Raw genomic sequence first — 23,530 nt, forward strand, 5'->3', positions numbered from 1 at the left:
GTGACACTGACTAATAAACTCAGAAGGCGGGACTAGGAAAAAGTCCATATATAGACAAACATTACGTCTTTACCTCTCCGTGCTCACACTGGTGGTTTCTGAAATGGGAAAAGAAATACTGCTATTAAATCACCGTGGAAGCACTTCAGTTGTTTGCATTTTTATCTTACAAATGTTTTACAGCTCCTATAATGGTCCCTCAGGACGCATCTATGTAAAGCAAAGTAACTAAAAGTGGTAAACCCAAACCGGGGCTCCAGCCCTTTAAGACAGTTTATTGGGAAAGAAATGGCAATGCTGCACGTGCCGTAGATTTGATGCCATTGACCAGTGGTCGGCAAACTCATTCGTCAACAGAGCCAAGTATCAACAGTACAATTGAAATTTCTTTTGAGAGCCAAATTTTTTAAACTTATTCTTCTAACACCACTTCTTCAAAATAGACTCGCCCAAGCCATGATATTTTGTGGAAGAGCCACACTCAAGGGGCCAAAGAGCCGCATGTGGCTCGCGAGCCGCAGTTTGCCGACCACTGCCATGGACGTTCATCAGGCTGAAGGGAGGCACGCAGGGAGCCAGCCGCTCACTGCAGCCGTCCCAGCAGAGCGGGACTGAGAGGAGATCCGAGGCCTTCGGTACCAAACCCTGCCTCCCACCCCATGCTCCCTCAGCTCCCCCTAAACTGTAGCTGCTACAGAGACAATTTAGGAAGCCACATAGGAGATTATTTTAGCAGCAACTCTGGAATACAAATAGCCTCCAAATCCCATCTTTAGCTTTGACAGCTTGAATTCCTGAGGAGGATGTGTGCTTGGAGGCTCACACTCCCCCTCCGACCCCACCCTGCGCCCCGCCCTACAGATGCCTTCACAGTCCCGAGAGCAACCTTGAACATGGGAATCCGGACACGCCACTCCCTGCCCAAAACCTCCCACTGGGTCCTCCGGTAACTGGAAGAAACTCAAATCCCTAACACGCTGCCCACCGTCTTCCTAAGCTGGTCCCCACTCCTCATCCCTGGGTCACGTCCCCTCCTATCACCAAGCTCTAGTCACAGGAGACTCACGCTGCTCCTGCCAACCTCGAGGAGCCCTGTCCCCACATCCGGTGCCCCCTCCCCAGTCACTCCCACGTCATCTCCCTGTTTTATTCCTCACACAAACACTGTCATGGGCTCACTGACTATCCTCTCTCCCCTCCGAAACGACCCTTCCGGAGGACGGGGTGCAAAGCCATCCATGCGCTCCATGTCCCTGAGCACAGATGACACTGGACGTGGCGCGGTGAACAAGGTGGGAAATGCCCTTTGCCCCCACGCAGCGTACACAGAGGGGGAAGGAGAGGAAAAGCAAAGGAAGGGGATCCCGGTACTCACATCTGATACTCAATCGTCTCTCCCGCCCGCTCCCCGTCTACACTGGCATCCGAGTCGGGCACTCGTGCGCAGGGAAGTGTGAGTGTGCCAGCCCTCCAGCCCTGCCCTGCTCCGGTGAACCCGCTGGCCCAGTGGGCTCTGAGGTTACGGCCGCAGCCAGCGGCTCTCCCAGGCCACTCTCGTCCGCACAGGCCCGCCCTTCTCCTCCAGAGCTGCCTCCACAGCTGTGGCTTCGTGTCTTGTCATCTGTACAAACCTTGAAGCTCTTTGGGAAAAACTCCGTCTCCAATGGAGAGAAATGTTGGCATTTATACCAGAAGCCTTTCCTGCCCCGGCCCCTAAAGGCTCCGGTAATAAACACGGCCACAGCCACGGCCACAGCCACAGCCACGGCCACGGCCACGGCCACGGCCACAGCCACGTTTCTAAATGAAAACAAGGACTGTCTCTGGGTACGTGCGACCATTTCTCTCTGGTTGGTAGAAACTTGCAGGTGAGAGAATAATACATAAGACTGTATGTGTTCAAGTTATAAAAGAAATTACAAACATATAAACTTAAGCATCTCTATCTCCGCCCCAAAACTCCAACCAAAGTGTGTAAGTCGAATTGAAACGTCTTTTACTCTGTCCTCCAATCCATGCTCAGTCGTTATTTTCATCCTTCCAGATCCTTCCTATGCACAAGTAAGCATACACAATCTTCCCATTTTAAACAAAAGTAGAACCATCCTATATACGGTTTCATAACTTTGTATTCAATGACGTAGGATGGGAATATGTCCATGAAGACGGCCAGCATCCATCTATGACTGGGTCCTAATTAAGCAAACCCCTCACTAGCGGACACTGTGGTTGTGCCCACGGTCACTGCACACCCCCACAACGCGCATCTCTGTGCCATTATCTCTGTGTTCTGTGAGCATGGAGGGGATGTGCTGGCATGGAGAGGATGTGCTGGCTCAAGCACAGGCCCACCGTAGGTTTTGCTGTGCCCCGTCAAACTGCCGGAGGCACAATATTTAAGCACAAATGGTGATGCATGCTGAGAGAATCGTAAGGAGGTGATGGTGAAGAATAACAAGCAAGAGACAAGGAACCTACTCAGGAATGATGGTCAGGGAAGGCTTCCTGAGGAGGTGACGTTATGTAAGGATTAAAGGCGTTGGCCATACCAAAGAGCCAGGCTAAGGGGGCGGGAAAGGGGCAGGTATGGGCTCAGCACGAACACTGCCCAACCAGAGGCAGGGAACCACTTGCCTGTTCAGGGGCAGAAAGGGAAAGGAGAATTCATTTTTCTCTCAATTGCCAGTTTGTGTCCTTCACTCGTTTTCGTAATGGGTTTTTATCATTTTTCTTACTAATTTATTGAAATTCTTTATATAAGATGGCCCTTAGTCCTTCGTCATATATTACAAATACTTTCCCCAACTTGTCTTTTTCTTTGAACAATGCTTATAATATCTCACCAAACCCAAGTATGTATCTGGTCAACCCTGTCATCTTTTCTTCTAGCTTACAGGTTTTTATGTCAGACTTAACAAGGCCTCTCTAATCCTAAAATTAGAAATATAATCTCTCGGTTAATTTTGAGGTTTCATTTCCCCCCCTGAATCCCTGTTCCATTTGAAATGTATTTTGCATAAAAAGTGAGGTGTGGATCTAGTTTCATATTTCCTTGCTCTTCTCTGGTCATGAAACCATCGACAGAATCAGATTTTCCCGCTGAACCGAAGCACAGACCGTGTGCAGGTCCTGTCGGCCTGGACGGGGCGGGGTGGGGCGGGGCCTGGAGTGTGGATAGGGATGTGCTGGGCTCTGCACAGGTAAGAAATAACGAGGAAAACGAAGAAGGGGTTTCAACCAGGGAAACAACAATTAGCAAATGTCGGTATACAACACGGAACTATGCAGTTAACACAATGTATCTACTTTATAATAAATGGAGGAAGTAGCAACATTATTAACAGTATATTTACCTTAGATGTGTCTGTGGTTTAGTTAAGACACCCCACATGTCACTAATGATCTGCAAAAAGATTTTAAACACTTCAGAATAGCTGTTTGGGGAAAAGCAGAATTTTAATTAAAGTGTCCTCTGAACTTTCAAACTTTTACTTAAATAAAAGTATGAAGAGAAGAGATAACTCAGAAAGTAATAATTCCGACGACACCATCTGTATCTGCGGAGTTCTTGAGCAGACAACCTGGGCAGGCAGGTTTCACAGTCCTCGTTCTGTAAACCAGCAGCCAGCTCCCTCAGGCGGATGAAGCGACCTCCCGAAGGTGGCGGAGCCTTTTGCTGGGTCTGCAAACCCACCCTCTGGCTCCCGATTCACACTCAGTGACTCCTTCCCTCCAGGCATCCCCTTCGCACAGACACCGTGACCGAGAACTGCCTTTTCAGACTGAGCAATCACTGGGCGGCCGTGTGACCTGCAATGCCACCCCCGCACCATGTCCTCTCGGCCCCTGCTAACTGGGTTAACCCAGCTCGTGAAGAACCACCCGGCTGCTGCCTGAATCGACAACACTTTCCTAATCACTTTGGATCAATTCTGGTCAAAGGCCCTGCCTCCTGGAATTGGCCATAATTCTAAGGAGCCAAATGAATGTAATCTTATTTCCAAATGGCAGGCTTTTAAATATGTGAAATACTGATCCTCTTTGCAGTTGAATCTTCCTTCTTAAATCAAACATCCCCACTTCCTTAACCCAACCTAAGTCTTCGTCGCCTGCAGCACCAAATGGTGTCTTTTCCATGCATTCTGGGTTGCCGACATCTAGTATTTTTTACTGACTTCTGGGTGCAGACCCACATAAAGTACGCAAAAGTGCCAAGGAGGCAGAGCCTGGCAGACAGCAGCACTGACGGACCGTAACTGACCAGACGTGGCCTGGGCGGTGAGGCTCCGAGCCGGATCCTGCACATGCCGCCGGGGAGGAAGTGTGCGGCCCATCCCCGCTGCCCTAGCTTTCCCGTGGACATGAGGTGAGCCTGGGAGCAACCTCTCCGATCTTCCGATTCCGCCTCTGTCCACATGGGGACAATAACATCTGCGTGCCCCACGGGGCTGTCGAATAACCAGCTGAAATATCGCACGTGATATGTTTTGGGGAAGTACAAGTACATAATGTGATCGACAATTACAGTGCAGAATATTCTACAAATATGCAACATTGTGTTAAAACAGACATCACTAGCTGCAGATCAGAAAACTGTCAGGGTCTGTCACCTGTTATTCTATTACAGACTAATCTCAATTCATTCTCTTAAAATGCCTACGGTTAACTCCACCAACTCTTAAAGAAAAAAGAGAGGCCATCACACCCGCTCTTTGCTAAGACTGAACTTCCCTGCCCTGACCTATATCTGGGCTTAGAGTTTCAATAGCAAAGCCAAGTTGGGAGTCTAACCATTTCATTGAGTTTAATAATATATAGGTAATATTCCATTTTTCCTTTTGATTAATAATAAATTCAATCCAGGAGTTAATGAACACTGTGCAGATGACTTACAAAGGCACATGTTCAAGATTAGAGAGCTACTACCTAAAAGTTAAAGCAAGTCAGTAATAATGCACACTGGCGGAAACCACTGTATCTAGGTCAATAAGGTCTCTTTGATCTTGTCTTTCAAATACATGCCTATCAAGCCTGAGCCACCCTTTCCCTGGGTCTATTTTGAGCTGGCAGACAGCGGGATGTTTCACAGGGGTCCTCAAACTACGGCCCGCGGGCCACATGCGGCCCGCCGAGGACATTTATCCGGCCCGCCGGATGCCGCTGCCTGTCCTGCTTAGCAGCCGACGCGTCCCGGGCCCGCAGTGCGCATAGGAATTTGTTCATAGTTTTTTTTTAAACTATAGTCCGGCCCTCCAACGGTCTGAGGGACAGTGAACCGGCCCCCCGTTTAAAAAGTTGGAGGACCCCTGTTTTAAGGGTTCTAAATGTTCGTCCAAGGCTACTGGTAAGAAATAGACTGTGTTTCAGTCAGTCCACACGAACTGCTGTGCTGGAGGAACAGGTAGCCGGCACACGCACCTCCTAGTAGGAATGGAAAGGGCTTTGCAGTGAGAAAGAGCTCTCGGTGGCAGGCGTACCTTTCTGACAATCGCAGCAAACACCACGAGGACCACGGGAAGCAGCAGTGTCTTCGTGTACCTCAGAGGAGTCTGAAATTCACAGGGATGCTTTGTCAGAAGAAAGTGTTATTGTGAACAGACAAAATTTCATTTCAAATAATGAACTAAGTGAAGGGAAACATGAGCATGCACCCAGCTAGGGTCCAATCTAACCACAGACTACCATTATACAAATGAAGATGCGTTTCCATAGAAACAAATTTCCCCAAAGTGTGGAGTTGAAAACACTAACAGATCCAGTCCTCACACGTGAGAGTGTAAAATGTGATGAGAGAGATGACTGTTCACCCTCTGCACCAACTCCCCTAACTAGAGGGCCCGCCTGACGTTCACCTGCAGCCAGCACGACTCCTTCAAGCGGCACGGGCTTTCCCTGTGCATTTTGTGGGGGACCTGAGCCAGGCCCGGCTGGCGTGGCTCAGCGGTTGAGCATGGACCTTTGTATGAACCGGGAGGTCACAGTTCGATTCCAGGTCAGGGCACATGCCCACGTTTCAGGCTTGATCCCCAGTAGGGGGTGTGCAGGAGGCAGCCAATCAATGATTCTCTGTCATCATTGATGTTTCTGTCTCTCTCTCCCTCTCCCTTCCTCTCTCTGAAATCAATAAAAATATATCTTAAGAAATAAAACCTTAACCATGATCCCATCTCTCTCTGTCTCTCTCTCACACACACACATACACAAACACACACTGACCAATATTTACAAGAAGAATAAAACATTTTGGCATTTCCTTTATAACAGATGTTTAAAACTACTGGAATAACTTCACTAACAAAGCCTGACACATTGCAATCCTACGCACCTCTCAATAATTTGAGGTCACAGTCTTCAACAATCCTGAACTTGAAATTTCTAAATCGCAATTGATTTGCCTGTCACCAACACTTTCCCTCACAAGAAATTCTATACTATGTAAAAAAAGAAACAGATTTCGCAGATAATAAAATATCATAAATCAGGGCCACATGGGTGGTACAAAAAGACACAAATATATGCATGTTTGTTGAACCAAACCAGCTCACAAAGTACTCCAAATGCTATTTTCTATAAAACACTCTAAGGCAGCAAAGTGCTTTGCTGCGCACGTCCTCTGTGGGCAGCACGCTGCTCATGCCCCGTAGCGATGGCACCAGAAGGGAGTCCTCTGTTCAGGAGCAGGAGGCGATACTGCAGGCTTGCCTTTCAATGCACGGCGCTACTCTCTGGTTTCCTTCTAAACATCCGAGCTGAGTTTAACAGAAAACCGATGTGGGATAAGAAACTTGTATCCATCTACTCAAAGCAACGCAATCATTCAAACAAGCACCACAAAGTGATTCAATGCAGGAGCCTGAGCATCCTGGACGGTGCTGAGCCTGGAAGAGGCGGCTGGAAGGAAGGCTCTGTGTTTGCACATCAGCCGCCGTCCGGGTGCAGGTTCTGCACTGTTAAGTGGGAGAGGACCCCGAGTCCAGGGAGCCGCACCAATGTCACTAGAACAGCTGCCTGCAAGCTGCCAGGTGTCCTTTCCCTTCAAACTCCGACAGCAGCGCGGGGGCAGAGTATAAACCACAGGAATGCCCTTCTGAAAGACGCGTGGACCACACCCTCAGGGGAAGACGGGAACCCTATGTACCTCCTTCTCCATGAAGTCAAACTCCGCTGCGCAGGTGTACAGCAACGTATCGAAATCCTTGTAACTGAAGAATTTTGATGTTAGTAAGTTGCCAATATGAGCCTAGTAAGGAATGAAACGAGGTGCCGTTAGATCAGGCCATTTATTGTAATAATTTACTTTGTTCCTAAAAGTACCTCAGAGTAGTTTTCACTACATGATAGAGCTCCTGTTCCCATACAGTGAGCTTTGGTTGAACAACAAAGCGCGATACCTCCAACTGCCCAGTTCCCTCTCATTTCATGACAAATGGAAGCTCCGACAATACCCCGGCTCCCAAAGTCAATCCTCCACAAACCAAAGTCTTTTTCCCCCGGGTTTTCCCTGCTCAGAGCTAACCCTGGTGCCCCACACGGCACACCACTGCCCCTGCCGAGCCCACAGGACGGGGCCTGCTAACACCCAGACTCCCTGTCACCATCCAAGGACAGCGTGCGACACAGTAAAGGAAAGGACACATCCACTCAGGTTTCTGAAAGGGACTGGAGGCTTTCTGCAAGCAGCAGGAGACAGGCAGGCTGGGAACAGCTGCACCTTTCGACCGGCAATCGACACCTGTGTAACCTTTATGTTAGCAGGTGACCTCATCTCCCCACAAAGCCATGGGAGGAAGGTAGGTTATTTTCACTGAAATGAGACGTTTGCCAAACTTCCAATTCATTACTGTCTTAAAAAGGGGTAACGAAGAAAAGGGGGGGAAATTACATCCAAAACAAAGCCTAACGAAGGTCCCACGTGGTATCCAGATGGCGGGGGTCAGGTGAGTAGGAACGGAAGGGTGCTGGGGGCATGCTCAACAATTTCAAAGCACTTTCTTGGGCTGGAGAAGAAATGTGTGCTAATGACTTTGAGAAATCAACGGGAGAACAAACAGCACCTAAAACAGCCTAAGAAAACTGTGTGTCCAATGGAAAGGAGAGAAAATCTAAACAGTAAGAAAAATAGTTGGTAAATCTCAAATAAAATGCAAGAAATAGGCCCAGCTGTAATGATAATTGTCTGCCATATAAATAAAGAGCTTACTGCACTAATTAAAAAACAGCTGCTCAAATGGAGTTTAAGGGGAAAATATTCCCATGTTATACTGTCTATGCAAGACGTACTTAAAACCGAAGTCTGCAGGAAGGCTGGAAACAGAAGAGAACAAGCTATACCGGGGACTGAACCAAAGAAGCCTAGGTCAGCGTCTCACAAAACTGCACTCAAGCAGGACTCCATGGAAGAGAGTGGCTAATGCAGCCGTGGGCAAACTACGGCCCGCGGGCCGGATCCGGCTGTTCTATCCGGTTCTCTTGCTCTCCCCTCCGCTCCTTTACTTTGAATTTATATTAGTTCACACAAACACTCCATCCATGCTTTTGTTCCGGCCCTCCGGTCCAGTTTAAGAACCCATTGTGGCCCTAGAGTCAAAAAGTTTGCCCACCCCTGGGCTAATGCCACACACTGACAAAATGAACAGGAAAGCACGATCATACGAATCATGAGCATATTTACATTTCACTTCACAGATTCAATTTGTATAAAAGAAAACCACCACCTGGCTGGTGTGGCTCAATGGCTGAGCATCAACCTATGAATCAGGAGGTTACAGTTCGATGCCCGGTCAGGGCACATGCGCCCCAGGTTGCAAGCTTGATCCCCAGTAGGGGGCCTGCAGGAGGCAGCCAATCAATAACTCTCTCTCATCATTGATGTTTCTCTCTCTCTCTCCCTCTTCCTTCCCTTCTGACATCAATAAAAATATATTTAAAAGAAAACAACCTAAAAACTGTAGAGGAAATAGGTAAGTGGACAGTGTTCAATAGGAAAGTTAAATATTTCCGTCTAAAATAGAAAAAGCAAACGTTAATATAAAATCTGAATAATACTATTAATAAGCACACAAACATAAAATACAAACTTCACAGAGAGAATACATGTTATCTTGAATAAAAGTAAAATGTTTTCAAAAAAGTTCACATGCTATGCCACAATAAATTTCAGTCATACAGTACTAATTGTATTTTTTTATCACAAATACAATAAAATCGGAAAATGATAACTATAAAGGGCTTTAAAAACCCTGTTGGCTAGAAATTAAATAACATAAAACTTAACCTTGAGGTTAAAAAGAGAATCATGAAAGAGTTCATTGTAAGAGACACAAAAAGTACTGCTTGTGCGGAAATTTATAGCTTTAAAGCATTTATTGGAAAATAAGAGAGGCTGAAACAAAGGAGCCACACACTTCCCTCAAGCATCAGAAAAAGCTACAGAACAAGCCCAAAGCAGCAAGGATGACAGAACTGGTGACAGAGGGAAACACAACAAGGCCAAAGAGGTGGTGCTTGAAAATATTAATACATAACGCCCATTCCAATTCCAAATAAGGAATCGGAGTAAAACAGAAAAGACCGTTTCACATAAATGCAAAACTTCAACCTGAATCAACGCCTTAACTAGTCTGTCTTCCCCAGTGAGGCGACAAATTCCACAAACCTAGGACTTGGGCTCTCTCACTTTTTTCCCTGCTCACTGTCCGCATCCTGGTGACTCAGTCACCTTCTGCTCCCACCCCCCCACCCTCCCCCGCTGTCTGCTAGGAGTCTCCCTGGCCCGCTGTGTCTCAGTGCTGGTGCAGCCCCACTGTCTCCCTGCAGCGGGCACTACTCCTGCAGCCACACTGTGTCTCCTGCAGCCACACTGTGTCTCCTGCAGTCCCACTGTGTCTCCTGCAGCCACACTGTGTCTCCTGCAGCTACACTGTGACTCCTGCAGTCCCACTGTGTCTCCTGCAGCCACACTGTGTCTCCTGCAGTCCCACTGTGTCTCCTGCAGCCACACTGTGTCTCCTGCAGTCCCACTGTGTCTCCTGCAGCCACACTGTGTCTCCTGCAGTCACACTTTGTCTCCTGCAGCCACACTGTGTCTCCTGCAGCTACACTGTCTCCTGCAGCCACACTGTGTCTCCTGCAGCCACACTGTGTCTCCTGCAGCCACACTGTCTCCTGCAGCCACACTGTGTCTCCTGCAGCCACACTGTGTCTCCTGCAGCCACACTGTGTCTCCTGCAGCCACATGTGTCTCCTGCAGCCACACTGTGTCTCCTGCAGCCACACTGTGTCTCCTGCAGCCACACTGTGTCTCCTGCAGCCACATGTGTCTCCTGCAGCCACACTGTGTCTCCTGCAGCCACACTGTGTCTCCTGCAGCCACACTGTGTCTCCTGCAGCCACACTGTGTCTCCTGCAGCCACACTGTGTCTCCTGCAGCTACACTGTGTCTCCTGCAGTCCCACTGTGTCTCCTGCAGCCCCACTGTGTCTCCTGCAGCTACACTGTGTCTCCTGCAGTCCCACTGTGTCTCCTGCAGCCACACTGTGTCTCCTGCAGTCCCACTGTGTCTCCTGCAGCCACACTGTGTCTCCTGCAGTCACACTTTGTCTCCTGCAGCCACACTGTGTCTCCTGCAGCTACACTGTCTCCTGCAGCCACACTGTGTCTCCTGCAGCCACACTGTGTCTCCTGCAGCCACACTGTCTCCTGCAGCCACACTGTGTCTCCTGCAGCCCCACTGTGTCTCCTGCAGCCACATGTGTCTCCTGCAGCTACACTGTGTCTCCTGCAGCCACACTGTGTCTCCTGCAGCCACACTGTGTCTCCTGCAGCCACACTGTGTCTCCTGCAGCCACACTGTGTCTCCTGCAGCTACACTGTGTCTCCTGCAGCCACACTGTGTCTCCTGCAGCCACACTGTGTCTCCTGCAGCCACACTGTGTCTCCTGCAGCCACACTGTGTCTCCTGCAGCCACACTGTGTCGTAGCTGTGAGGACTTGCTCCTCTCTCCCACATGACCATGTCTTATCAGCTTTGTGTCTCTAGGGTGCACTCTCCTGCCAGCCACACAGCAGGTACATACTGAACGCATGAACACATTTTAGATTACAGTGTTATACTTTTAAAATCTTTCCAGAGGTTCTAGACCACCCATTAATAGCCTAATTGTTTTCAATCTTTTTTCAGCAAAAAACTCCCTTGTTCATATGAACCTGTATCCATGTACAATGTGTAAGAGATGAAAGCTAAACTGCCCGGTGAAAGGGGGACGGGCAAGGGGGCTGGGAAGTGATGGGCCCCGGGGACACGTCCACAGAGGTCCCAGGACTTCACAGAACCCAGTTCCAGAACCATGGCGTTAATCCGCTAGAGCGGGACCAAGGACAGCCAATTAAAATAAATTAAAGAAAATATGTGGTTTACTTTTACTCTTTCCATGTTGGTTCTTGTGTTTATTCTTTTTAAATTTAATTAATATGCTTACTAAATAGCAAAGTAAAATAGCCAAAGCAAAATTATGGTACAAAGGGTCCTTAATTTATATTATAAAGCAAAATTCTCCTTTTATTTTCTCTCCTACCCAAAAAACCAAAACAGAACGACAAAAACTTCACTTAATAAAACTTGGAATAAATTACATATAGAGGCTCATAAATAAACTTTTCACAAGAATTGACCAGAAAACCGAGGGGGGGGGAAGAAAAGACTATATAATATGACCAACAGGTGAAGAGGTTCCAAAGACAGCGCCTTCATTGTGACAGAGGGGTTACAGAGAACCCAGTGAGAACCCAGGACTCACAGACCTCAGAACATGAGCTTAGGTCCTAGAGTTTTCTCACCTTAACATTTTATAATTTGGGCGGGAGCTGGGAGGAGGGGATTAACGGAGGGGGAGATGGGGGACATCTGCAATATTCTCAACAATAAAGATAAATTTTTAAAATTATAATCTTTGTGATATGGAAAGACCAATATAACAATTCTACTGAGAAAGTAACTGTAAAGAATACAGACTATACAGAGTCACATTTACCTTCTACTATAATAAATAAATAAAATAAAGATGAATAGACTTCATCTTGGAATCTGGTTTAAATAGTGGCATTTTAATAACCCAAGTAATTTGTTTTTAGCCTGTTCGATTCTTTTCAAGTCTTTCAAGTTTAAGCGAAAATGCACTTACATCATCTGCAATGCCAAAGATTTTAGATGTCAAATACTTGAGTATGACAGTTCCAAATAACCAACAACATCCTTGGATGACCTACAAAAGAAAAACACAACAAAACAAAAACTAGCTGATGCTTTACATAGCCATTTCAGAGACAGCTCAGGAAGAAAAAATGCTTTAATCACATGCTAAATAAATAACTGAATCCAAGAGAAAATGTTAAAAAAAATGCACCTTAAATTAAAATAATGTTCCTCTAAAATCCAGGGGCGATCACTAAAAATATAAATGTATAACTTATTATAAAAAGTAGTATACTATACAGAAGATTTATACAGCAATTGCAGTTAAAGTCCCCCTCCACTAACAGTTTCTTACACATGCACCACTCCTTAGGAAAAAACATGGACAATAAATAAAACTGGAATTCTTTAACTACCTATCAAATATTAACCTTAAATTGGGTCATGAGAGGGCAATTTGGTACATGAAATTGAGCCCTAATGTGCAATAAAACTGTTAGATCGCCTGTATTAAATACATCATTTCTTTAAAAGTAAAACATAAAACCAACGGCATACTTTAGAGAGGGAAAACATATGCATTGAAATAGATTGATTCTTACCCATAAACTAAGTTCAGATACATTTATTTTGAGGAAATGTGGTTTCATTGCCAGCACACCCTGCATGGAGAAAATAACACAGCATATAGTTAATACTTATAAATCCAAGTGCCAGAAAATACTTCTAAATAATAAGACTCTCAAGACTCTAAAATCCAGCACACTATCAATGTTCCACATAACATCACCACGAGCTCACTGACTTCAAGAACTAGCCCACTTTAACCAAAGTAGATTAGGTCAGTTAGCGACTTTGTAAAGAATCACCATGTATTAATTTTTATGAGTGATTTTATATCTCTGACTCACCTAAGAATCAAGAAGTATAAAATAAATTCAGAATTTGCCTTACAGTCGTAAGATTTTTCTTAAGGTAAATATTATTAACTCTTAGAATAAACATGTCCAAGTACATGACAGACTCCAAAAATATAATACCCTATCGTGATCTAAATCTACTTCAAACTTGGCACAAATAAGGTTAGAGATCAGAACGTAAGTACATGAACCACATTCAATCTTTTCACAAGTTTCTAAATATCTGCAAACACAAAAGGTGTTAAGATTCACATTTCAAAGTGATAACTATAAATAAAAATAGGCAAATGTTTGTTTATGGCTAAATATGCAAAAACATGCTATATTCTGTAACTGTTAGCATCATGTGTTTTTACACAACAAAAATATGAAATATCTATACATAAATACGCATCATTCATACCTACGACACACCTCAATGTCGAGCACCTCGTAGGAGACCTGACACACGGCAGGTGCTCAACTGAACGAGGAGAAGTTGCCTGCAATGTGCTCAGGTTAGAGGTTACTGGCATGCAATCTTCCATTCCATGGCTTCCCTGGGCACAAGGGCCAGTGCGATGTACTTTAGCTGAGTGACAGCAGGACTTGCCCACGCACACACGTAAAAGAGAGGACTGAGCCCGTTTTCACATTTCTTCATCACAAACACAATTCGCTGACAGTGGGAACTACCATCAACCTCAGAGCACAACAACTCAGCTAAGGAGTTTTCTTGGTCCTTGTTGGAAGCACAGCATCACCTCATGCTAATTGCTACTCTCTGTGACTAAGTATTCTGAGGTCACACAACCTGAAAGGGTGTTGGTCCAGACTGGGGAGAAGCAGATCCTTGGGAAATAAGACCTTAAATAAACGTTACTTGTAAAATGGGACGAAGAAATAGGAGGTTCCAAATTGGCTAATGGTCCTAGAAATCAAGAAAGCCAAAATGCCCTGTACCTTATTTAAGAAGTAGAACCCATTTCATTGAAGACAGGACAACATGTGCTGGTCTTCCAGAAACCTACCTACACTAAACAGGAACAATTTCTTTCTTCTTGGGGTTACAAAACTCTGTATTGGGGAAACCCATTGATAAAAAAAGGCATAAGCACCTCTGAAGTCCTTCCATTCAGGAAAATTTATATTTAGAAAGTCATCTGACCAAAGTGGCAGAGGAGTTAGGTGGCCTTTCCCGGTTTTCTCAATTCCCTACCATGGTGTCCTGATCATCTAAACCTGTAGTGATCTAGCAAACTCCAACAGAATTACCACCTGATTTAAACTACCTGACTATTTCATACCAATCAACATGGGGAAAACCCTAACACCCAAGGCCTCGAGCCTCTGATCCCGTGAACGAGGAGGAGAGACTGCTGGGAGAAGCCACGGGCAGGACAGGGGGTCAGAGAGCGGAGCAGGAATCGGATAAAAACCAAAAAGAGGAGCGGACAACGGATAAAGAAGAAATTCACCCTGGGACCAAAGCTCAGGTGACAGAAAAGATGAGGAAGGAGAAAGGGCACATTAGCCAATGAGGCAAGGCTTTCCAATAGCAACCTCTGCTGTGTTTCCTTCCTGTCCTGGGAGTGAAGGCGTGGGTATTCTATGCAGACAGCTGCATTCACTGAGATGCTTCTCACAGAAAAGCCCTCACAAATCCCAAGCCGGTGATAAAGAAACTGATACCCTTTAATTTCAAAACAGCCATGTACTTAAAGAACACTTACCCAAATAATCACCAAAGAGGAAGCATAATAAGAAGTTAATAACATTGAGTTTCCAAACATCAAAACAAAACAAAGGGCAAGAGAAATCTGGAAAAATCCAAGAAAAATATAATTAATGCACATAAAACAAAATAAAGTTTTATTATTATTCTGGAAATTGCACAATAAACAATAATTCAAACCGTTCAAAAGGGATCACAACCCAGGTGCTCTGCCACGCTTCGAAACCTGAAAGGTCCCCAGACAGGCAGTACTCAGCAAATGAACACCATTCATCATTTTAACAGAGGCCCTGGGAGAATTAAGCATTCTGTGTTTCTCTCTCATGAATTATCCCTCTTACAGATAACGTGTAAGTCAGGCACAGCCTCAAATCAGAAAATAGGACCTGACTTAAAACTCCTGGGTGGCCTATTTAAAACAGGTCTGTTAATTATGTCACAGTGTTTGAAGGACACTTGTTTTAGTTGTGGAATCATGGAATGACCATTTTTAACAAATAAACAAATCAAATACTAATCAGGAGTTTGTTTTGAGGTCAAACTCAAGGGGAAAAAAACAAATTTAGAAACCATTACCATATGTATATAAATGATCTTCCGTAATTTGCATATATCAATGTATCCCACAACATATACTGTGAATAATGATGCAATCTGAAATTGAATAAAAATTAAGTTAAAAAATTATATATACAATGAATACATACAATGAATGAAAATTACATATACAATTCAGGTTTCAAAATGACTTATATTTATTTTGAAAGTAAGTTCTTTACTGTCCCTCTTACCTATCAATTTATTATTGAATATGGTCAATATATTAATATAGCAAACATTGGTTGATTTTTCTTTTCCATACACAGCTCTCTCAATTAACCATTTAAATTACCTACTCTGTGGGTTAACCAAAACAATACTCATTTCAATGTCAGGGTTACTCTATTGTCAACAGGTAAAATTACAAAGTGCCTTGCCTAATCAAAAATATTAAAATTTAACTAAAACACTGTGATTAGCACATAACTGAAGAGGTACATTAAACGGAAAAAAGAGTTATGTAATGCCTGTGTGTGTAACACATTAACTTCTGCTTGTTAGTCATGCTTTACAAATATCTATTAATGTTCACTTCCATAAATATTCAAGTGGTGGTTGTCAAATTTATCAAGTTTCAAATAAGAAGAACTTTCACTACAAAGGCATTTTAGCTGTCTTTATAGTTTTGAGGAAATTGTGTATGTAGTTACCAAGAATTCTAAGAATGCCGGGGTTATTTCGAGGATCTGATGGAATGGGGAAAGTGTACCTTTAGGAAAGTACAGATATTATGTCAAATGATGCCTCCCCACCCTCCTTTGTGGAGAAGGAAATTCAACTTGAATTCTATGCTCCTCCTACTACACAAACAGGGTAAAAGTCTGCAAACAGCTACATACTTAAACACATGACCCAAGTTCCATTCATCAAGTGGCCGATGTCCAAGAATCTACAATGAATTTCCTATTAGCAAGAAAACCAAGTTCCCTTCGCCAGGTGTGTCCCCTGGACACTGCGCTGCCCGCGTGACTGACATGACCCAGTAACAGTGAAGAAGTGGCGGGGGGGACCCTCTTTTCAAGTGGAATCATGACCTTATTCTACAGACCTGTTTGAAGGGAAAGGGAGACGAGGGCATGGAGAGACAGACGGTACATAGATCACAGGTCATAGGGGAGTGCCACACAGTTCAAACTGTCCAGCTACCCATCCTATGTTATCCTCTGTGTATTTACCCCAGGTGTAAGCATGCACAACTATTCATACAGAAATACATTCACCTAAGAGAATACCTAAAGTTAGAGCCCTTGTCCTCTTTTAAACACTAACAAATATTGAATAACGCTGATAGGCATTCCTATGAATGTGAGTTCAATCAATGCATTCCACTAGTAGGTAAATAACACCCATTATAAGTAAATCTTACGTATTCCTCTACTCTGAACTTTGTTTAAAAGAATTAACAAAAAACATTCTAGACTTAGAATCATATCTCAGCTCTATAATTTTATACAAACGAGTGCACGTGATGAAACACGCCACCCGTCAGTCAGTTTAGAGAAAGAAGCACTTACCTGAGTGAGGAGCACGAACTGAGCGAACTGCCACGGAAGCATGAAAAACACATTGGAGACGCACAGTGCGATCAAGCTTCCGCGATAGAGTTTCGGGGCCCTTGAGAGGATGGATAAGGATCAGAGAGTTTAACAAGCGTTCAAGCGTGGCTCCCAACGGCTGCAAATTAGAATCTCTAAACATGATCTGGTTATAGCACAGAGTGGGCAAAGTGAGCCAATGGGTTAGAAATTATACCTCCTGACACTCAATCACAACCACCTTCTATGAGAAGTAAATACCCATTATCACTATAAAAACAAAGCCAGCCGGGGAGAGAGGCACCGGGTCGGCATAGCCACTGAACTTTTTTTTCTAACTACGTTTGGCAAATTCTCAGTCAAACACGTGTAATGCCGCAGCAGCCCCATTTGGAGAGACCGAGGGGCCTGAGAAAGCACAGGAGCAGCACACACGGTGCTCGGGATTCTGCAGGCAAGTCCTGCGGGGACTCAGCTGAGCAGCCGGGAGGGGCGCGGGGGGCAGGGAGGGACACTGGGGAGGATGTGGGGGAAAAGCGGGCCCTGCTCAGGGAGGACACAGACAAGGGAGGAGGACTCAAAGGCGGGTCGTACTTGTAATGTGGGATTTTTAGGAGCGTGAGGTGTTTTTATCTTGTATGTTAGCTTTGAGAACTGCTTTCCTCCTGAACCAGTGAGCCAAGGCAAAGCTCCAGCACACCTAACATGCCCACAAAGTGAAGTGTCCGTGTTAGCATCCTGAGGCCACAAGGTGTGCCCCTGACAGAGAAGGGACCCTTAGAGCCCTTATGCCCATCTTTATGCCCCCAAGCACCCCTTCCCCAGAGGACCTCCCTCTGTGCTCTGCTGTCCAACTCTTTCTTTCCAGACTGCCCCCAAACAAGCAATTAAAGAATCCAGGTGACCCACTCATGAGTCACCCATTAACGTACGAGGTAAGAACCAGCCATAATGAGGGGAGGGAAACGAACATGTATGATTGCATCCTACATGATAAGGGTTCCATTCCATGAAACTTGTCTGAGTTGTCTGTGTTCGCTCATGTTTGGGTGTGCCAGGTCACAAGGTAAAATTCAGTCCTTCTGCCTTGTGGATCATAGTCAAAAGATGAAAGCCGCCGTCTAAAATTAAGCATTTTCCCACTACCTTTGAACTTCACCTAGCATCAGCATCATCTTAGTTATGTTATTACTAGTGGCTCAGTGCACGAAATTCGTGCACATTAAAAGAATTAGAGGAAATAATTTAATATTGCTATTTGCCCTTTCTCTATAATGCAAGTGTCAGAGATGAAAGAAAATTAGTAAAATGTATATGAAAATCTTCCTCCCTTCAGAGTATGGGGCACGCCGCGGGACCCAGAGTCAAGTCCCCACCCACCTGTACACGCCTCGAAATCACGCAAGACCCAGACCCGGCTGGCCCCACCCCCACTGGGCGAGATCCAGACCCAGCCGCCCCCTCTCCCCTGCGCCGTGTCAAGTCCCACTAGGTGGGGGGCACAGCCTCAGGTCCCCAGACAAGCCATGCCAGGTGGGGGGTGCAGCCTCAGGTCCCCAGACAAGCCCGCCGGGTGGGGGGGCGCAGCCTCAGGTCCCCTGCCCTGCCCCGGTGCCACGCAGCCTCAGGTCCCTGCTGATCGCTCATTACGGGAACCCTGCCTCCGCTGTGGGCGCAGCCATCTTGTGACAGCGTGCCAGTTAATTTGCATATTACCTCTTTATTATATAGGACAGCCGTGGGCAAACTACGGCCCGCGGGCCGGATCCGGCCCGTTTGGCTGTTCTATCTGGCCTGCGGAGCCAAAAGAGCGGAGGGTTCTCTTGCTCTCCCCTCCGCTCCTTTACTTTGAATTTATATTAGTTCACACAAACACTCCATCCATGCTTTTGTTCCGGCCCTCTGATCCAGTTTAAGAACCCATTGTGGCCCTTGAGTCAAAAAGTTTGCCCACCCTTGATATAGGATATTGATTGTTTTTATTATGGAAGATTAAAAATTCTAGCTTATGCTACTCGACACAGAAGGAACAGAGTCAGCAGCCCGGGACAAGTCAAAGTTACCTGAGAATGTGAGTCACGAGCAGCATCTGAAGCACGAGGAACGGGTAGGAGAAGCTCTCGCGGAGCGGCGGGGTCCACATCACCCGGGTGCACTAGAGAGAATCCACAGCGTGAGGTGTGCTGGCCACACCGGTTCACACACACCCGGTGAAAGCTGCCGTTTCCACGCACAGAGAAGTCTTTCACACGTAATTTAAACCGTGTGCCCAACATGCTACCAAGTTCCCACCAACAGCGGAACTGGGAAGTGAGAAATGTTAGGGAGCAGGAGACACACAGCACGGGTCCCGTGAAATATTAACATCAGGACGTGTCAACAACAAAGAGCCAAATTTCTTTCCAAATCTTATATAAATAACATAACTATGTCAATAAGTAATCAGAAATAGATACATTTATATTAATATTCTCATCTCAGTTCAGTTAAAAAATATTTAAGAAACTAACACAGGTCAGAAAAATGTTACAGGTAACAAAAAAGGTAATTAGATATGCCTCCAAAGCAATCCCTCTATATACTTTGAATTACTTTGGTTTAAAAGATTTTCCTTTTCATATGTGCATATCTTTACGTCTGTGAACATGGTTTATATAAAACAACATCGGTCATGATTGAGAGTAAGTTTCTAAATCTCATCACGAAAGAACAAAACAAACCTATTTCACACATAATAGAATTCCTAACAGGCAAATTGGGCAAAAGTATTTACTTTTGTTATATGGTCATCTCAATGCTGTTCAACTGCATCATGCTAAGGGTCAAGCATGCTGCATACAGCGTATCACATGAGGAAGCATCTGAAGCAGAGCAGATGGGAGCTTGCATCTTAGCCAGAGCTCTCCATAGGGACAGGATCAACACTGGAGGAAACCTGGAAGTCATCTGCGTAGTTTCATTATGAAATGTACAACCTCAATATTATCGATCATTACTCTCAGCAACTAATAGCTCCTTTATTGAATTTTCACGTTTCAGATTTAAATTTCTGTTTTAAATAATTGGGTTAATCCTTTCTCATTATACATTTTGTAGTTCTTTTGTGCAGGCAAAAATTTTCCCTTGTAAAAACCATCTGAGAGAGATTATTTTTAAAAGTATGTCATACACTATCTTAGACTCAAGTTCAGAGCAAACTACATAATGGAAATAGAACTTAAAAGCCAGTAACAATTCACAACTATTTTCTGGCACATACACCACTCGCTTCCATGATTACAATGGCTCTGCTAAGAAAGAAGGGTACCGGTTAGCAAGCCTCCAGCAATGCCAGGGAGCAGAGCACGTGACCCTGTGGGACGTTCACTAACTGAGGGACAGGCATGGCTGGAGTAGACACCCTTCCCCAGACAGCAATCCTATACTTTAGGCAACGTATTTAGAAGTCGGGAAACAAAAAGGGTCTGAAAAATCTCACAACCTGAAAAATAAAGTTATAATAAAACAGTTCTCAGTTCCTTGAGTTCTCACCATTATTTTACCCAAAACTTCCATGTATGCTCTCAATTTTAATATATGTCATTACTCAAAATGGTCCTTTTCTACTCTAAGCTACACTTACTGGTGTGAGTACCAAGACTGCCTTGACCATTGTAGCAAAACCACAATTCTAAGCACACTGAGTCACCTCTTCCTAAGTAGAAAGGGAGGGCTCAGCATAGCTAAACAAATACAGCAAGTAGCTGCAAAACGAAACATCTATCCACCTGAAAGATGAACTGAACAGTCTGGATCGCACTGTTAAAAACTAGACAGACTGCCGAAACCGGTTTGGCTCAGTGGATAGAGCGTCGGCCTGCGGACTGAAAGGTCCCGGGTTCGATTCCGGTCAAGGGCATGTACCTTGGTTGCGGGCACATCCCCAGTGGGAGGTGTGCAGGAGGCAGCTGATCGATGTCTCTCTCTCATCGATGTTTCTAACTCTCTATCCCTCTCCCTTCCTCTCTGTAAAAAATCAATAAAATATATTAAAAAAAAAAAAAACTAGACAGACTTTGTAAGGAATGATGCTCATGCTCCAAGGGTATCAAAATTATAGGAAGGACGGAAGGTCCGGAATTAGCCCCTAACACTGAGGTCACATCAGGCCTTTCAGCCTGACAGACAGCACTCTTTACACCCTGGTTTCCGATGTTCCCATTTTTATTGAATCTACGGGGTGACACTGTTAAGAAAATTATATAGGTTTCTGCCATCCCTTCCTGCAGCATCTATGTGAACTCCCAGTGCTCCCCGTGGTTGGCAGCCACTTCCTGCTTCCTAGGTCATTCGCACAGAAGCTGTGCTTTATGTTTTATGGCCCGTACTCTGACACTGAGCGGCATCCAGTCAAAAAGAACCAAATAATTCCTTGTTTTTGCTCAAAACGCAGACCAAACCAATTAATTGATGTTTGTACTGTAATCATCTGTCAAATGCTCTAAGACAGCCGTGGGCAAACTACGGCCCGCGGGCCGGATCCGGCTGTTCTATCCGGTTCTCTTGCTCTCCCCTCCGCTCCTTTACTTTGAATTTATATTAGTTCACACAAACACTCCATCCATGCTTTTGTTCCGGCCCTCCGGTCCAGTTTAAGAACCCATTGTGGCCCTCGAGTCAAAAAGTTTGCCCACCCCTGCTAAGATCACTCCACCTTTAAATCTCTGTGATTCTAAATACTAACCAGGTGTTAATTCAATATCCATTAGCAACCCACTCAGTATTTTAAAAGTGCAACCTTGACTGCACCGTTAGGTTCAGAGTGACTCCTGGTAGAGCTCCTGAACATGTGCGTTTTCAAAGACGGCAGCCACTTGGTGTATAAACTCAAAAGGCAAGCTGACCTCTCTTTTCCTTCACACAAAACTTACTTAACCTGAAAGAAAACCGGTCAGAGGTACATGACCAGGAATTCAATGACAGCTCTGATTCAGTGAAAGGATTTCACTGGCACCCTGAATTTACGTTACACTTTAATCTAAACTAGGTTACTACTAATAATACAGACTAACAATGACAGAGCAGTTACCATGTGTCAGGGATGGTCCCAGGCTGTACACATATGGGTTCGCTTCATGCCCCGATAGCCCCAGAAGATGGGTCGCACCTTTACGCCCAGGTACAGAGAGGAAACACGGGCCAGTGAGAGGCAATGACTTGTCCAGGCCACAGCCACCAATGGCAGAGCCAGGATCTGAGCACAGGGGGCGGGATGCAGAGTCCATGCTGTCTGCAAAGCTGTCTCCTAGGAAAGCCCTTGGGCCTGGGCAAATTTGTAACTGAAATAACATACTATACGAAGGGTACTTAAAGTCTGTCAGAGTTTACTGTAAATACAGTAAAACAGAAATGTGTGATACAGCTCCTGTAAGAGGAAGTTAGCCCCACGCCGGGAAGTTAACTATGCCCATGGCTGGCTATGTCGGTAACAGCTAACCGTGAGCTTTCAGTCTGACGTTATATAAAGCATCGATAGAGACCCATGATTTCTTCACCACGTTGGTAAAAGCTACCACGATGATGAAAAGTTAACTTACAATACACGCTAGTGTTTAAAATTCGAATCAAAATAAGGTCGAACATTTCAAGAATGCTATCATAAATTTTAAAGACATTAAATTTTAAAAAGAAACCTGCATTTCTGTAAGTAAAATTTCCTAACATTTTGAAAATATTTGACTGTCATAGAATAAGCTTCGTATTTCTAGAGGTAAAACCCCCCAAGGATTTTGAAAGGAACCCGTGGCTGCCTACCTCTCCGTGATTGAAGAAGAAGCACAGCACTGTGACCAGGCCTCCCAACCGGCTGCCGCTGCGGAGAGAAAACGCGCTCAGGTCACAGCATCCAGGCCAGGCCCAACCAACCTTGCCATCACAGTGTGCGTCCACCCTTGCAAATCTTCCTCTGACCCGTTACAAACAGCGTTTAACGTGATCATGCTATTAACATGCCTCTGGAATTTTCTAATTAATTTATCATGAAGATTGCTCCTAATCAATACATGTAACCCAAGGCACTGTTTTGAACAGATGTCAACTATCACATAGTATAAATAATTGCAATTTGTCCTGCCCTTTTGTTGTTGGACAGATATTTTTCAATGCCTTACTGTAATCATTTTAAAAAGTCCCAATAAACACCCTTGCACACGTAAATGCTGGTGCTTTCATTCTACAGGACAGACCTAACTATGAGCCGGCCAAGTCCAAGAATGTGACCTTTGCAGAAAACGCCATACCGGCCACACCCGCCTCTCTGTAACAGACTGAGGGGCCCAGACCTGTCCCATCTGCCATGGCACAGGTGGAAACGGTCCTTGCTGTTTCTGTGAGTTGTACTTCCTGCCTGTCACACAGAGCTTCCTCATAGTGGGCTGTTTTTTGTTTTGTTTTTGCTTGACGAGGTGCATTTTCCCTTCTGTGAGTTGCCTGTTCACATTCTTGTCCATTTTCCTATTGGACTGTCTGTTTCCCTCATTAAAGATTAGGGAAATCTTTTTTTTTTTTTTTTATCACTTGCGTGACAAAGTCT

At 45.0% G+C, this 23,530-nt stretch overlaps 1 protein-coding gene across 2 annotated transcripts in view; it reads right to left on the reverse strand.

Annotated features, from left to right (window-relative positions):
* Window positions 1–23,530, reverse strand: part of DPY19L1 (dpy-19 like C-mannosyltransferase 1) — a 60,678-nt gene that overhangs the window by 12,928 nt on the left and 24,220 nt on the right. For both annotated transcript variants that reach the window (XM_080664033.1, XM_080664034.1), the window contains exons 7-17: window positions 22,753–22,810; window positions 19,023–19,114; window positions 16,939–17,038; window positions 15,401–15,478; window positions 14,823–14,909; window positions 12,793–12,852; window positions 12,180–12,260; window positions 7,139–7,240; window positions 5,478–5,549; window positions 3,354–3,403; window positions 74–98 (exon numbers count right to left, since the gene is read on the reverse strand). In XM_080664033.1, the coding sequence (XP_080520159.1) occupies window positions 74–98; window positions 3,354–3,403; window positions 5,478–5,549; window positions 7,139–7,240; window positions 12,180–12,260; window positions 12,793–12,852; window positions 14,823–14,909; window positions 15,401–15,478; window positions 16,939–17,038; window positions 19,023–19,114; window positions 22,753–22,810 (805 nt within the window). The remainder of the gene's footprint in view (window positions 1–73; window positions 99–3,353; window positions 3,404–5,477; window positions 5,550–7,138; window positions 7,241–12,179; window positions 12,261–12,792; window positions 12,853–14,822; window positions 14,910–15,400; window positions 15,479–16,938; window positions 17,039–19,022; window positions 19,115–22,752; window positions 22,811–23,530) is intronic.

This window comes from Plecotus auritus (assembly GCF_963455305.1).
Source record: "Plecotus auritus genome assembly, chromosome: 4".
In the NCBI taxonomy this organism is placed as follows: Eukaryota; Metazoa; Chordata; class Mammalia; order Chiroptera; family Vespertilionidae; genus Plecotus; species Plecotus auritus.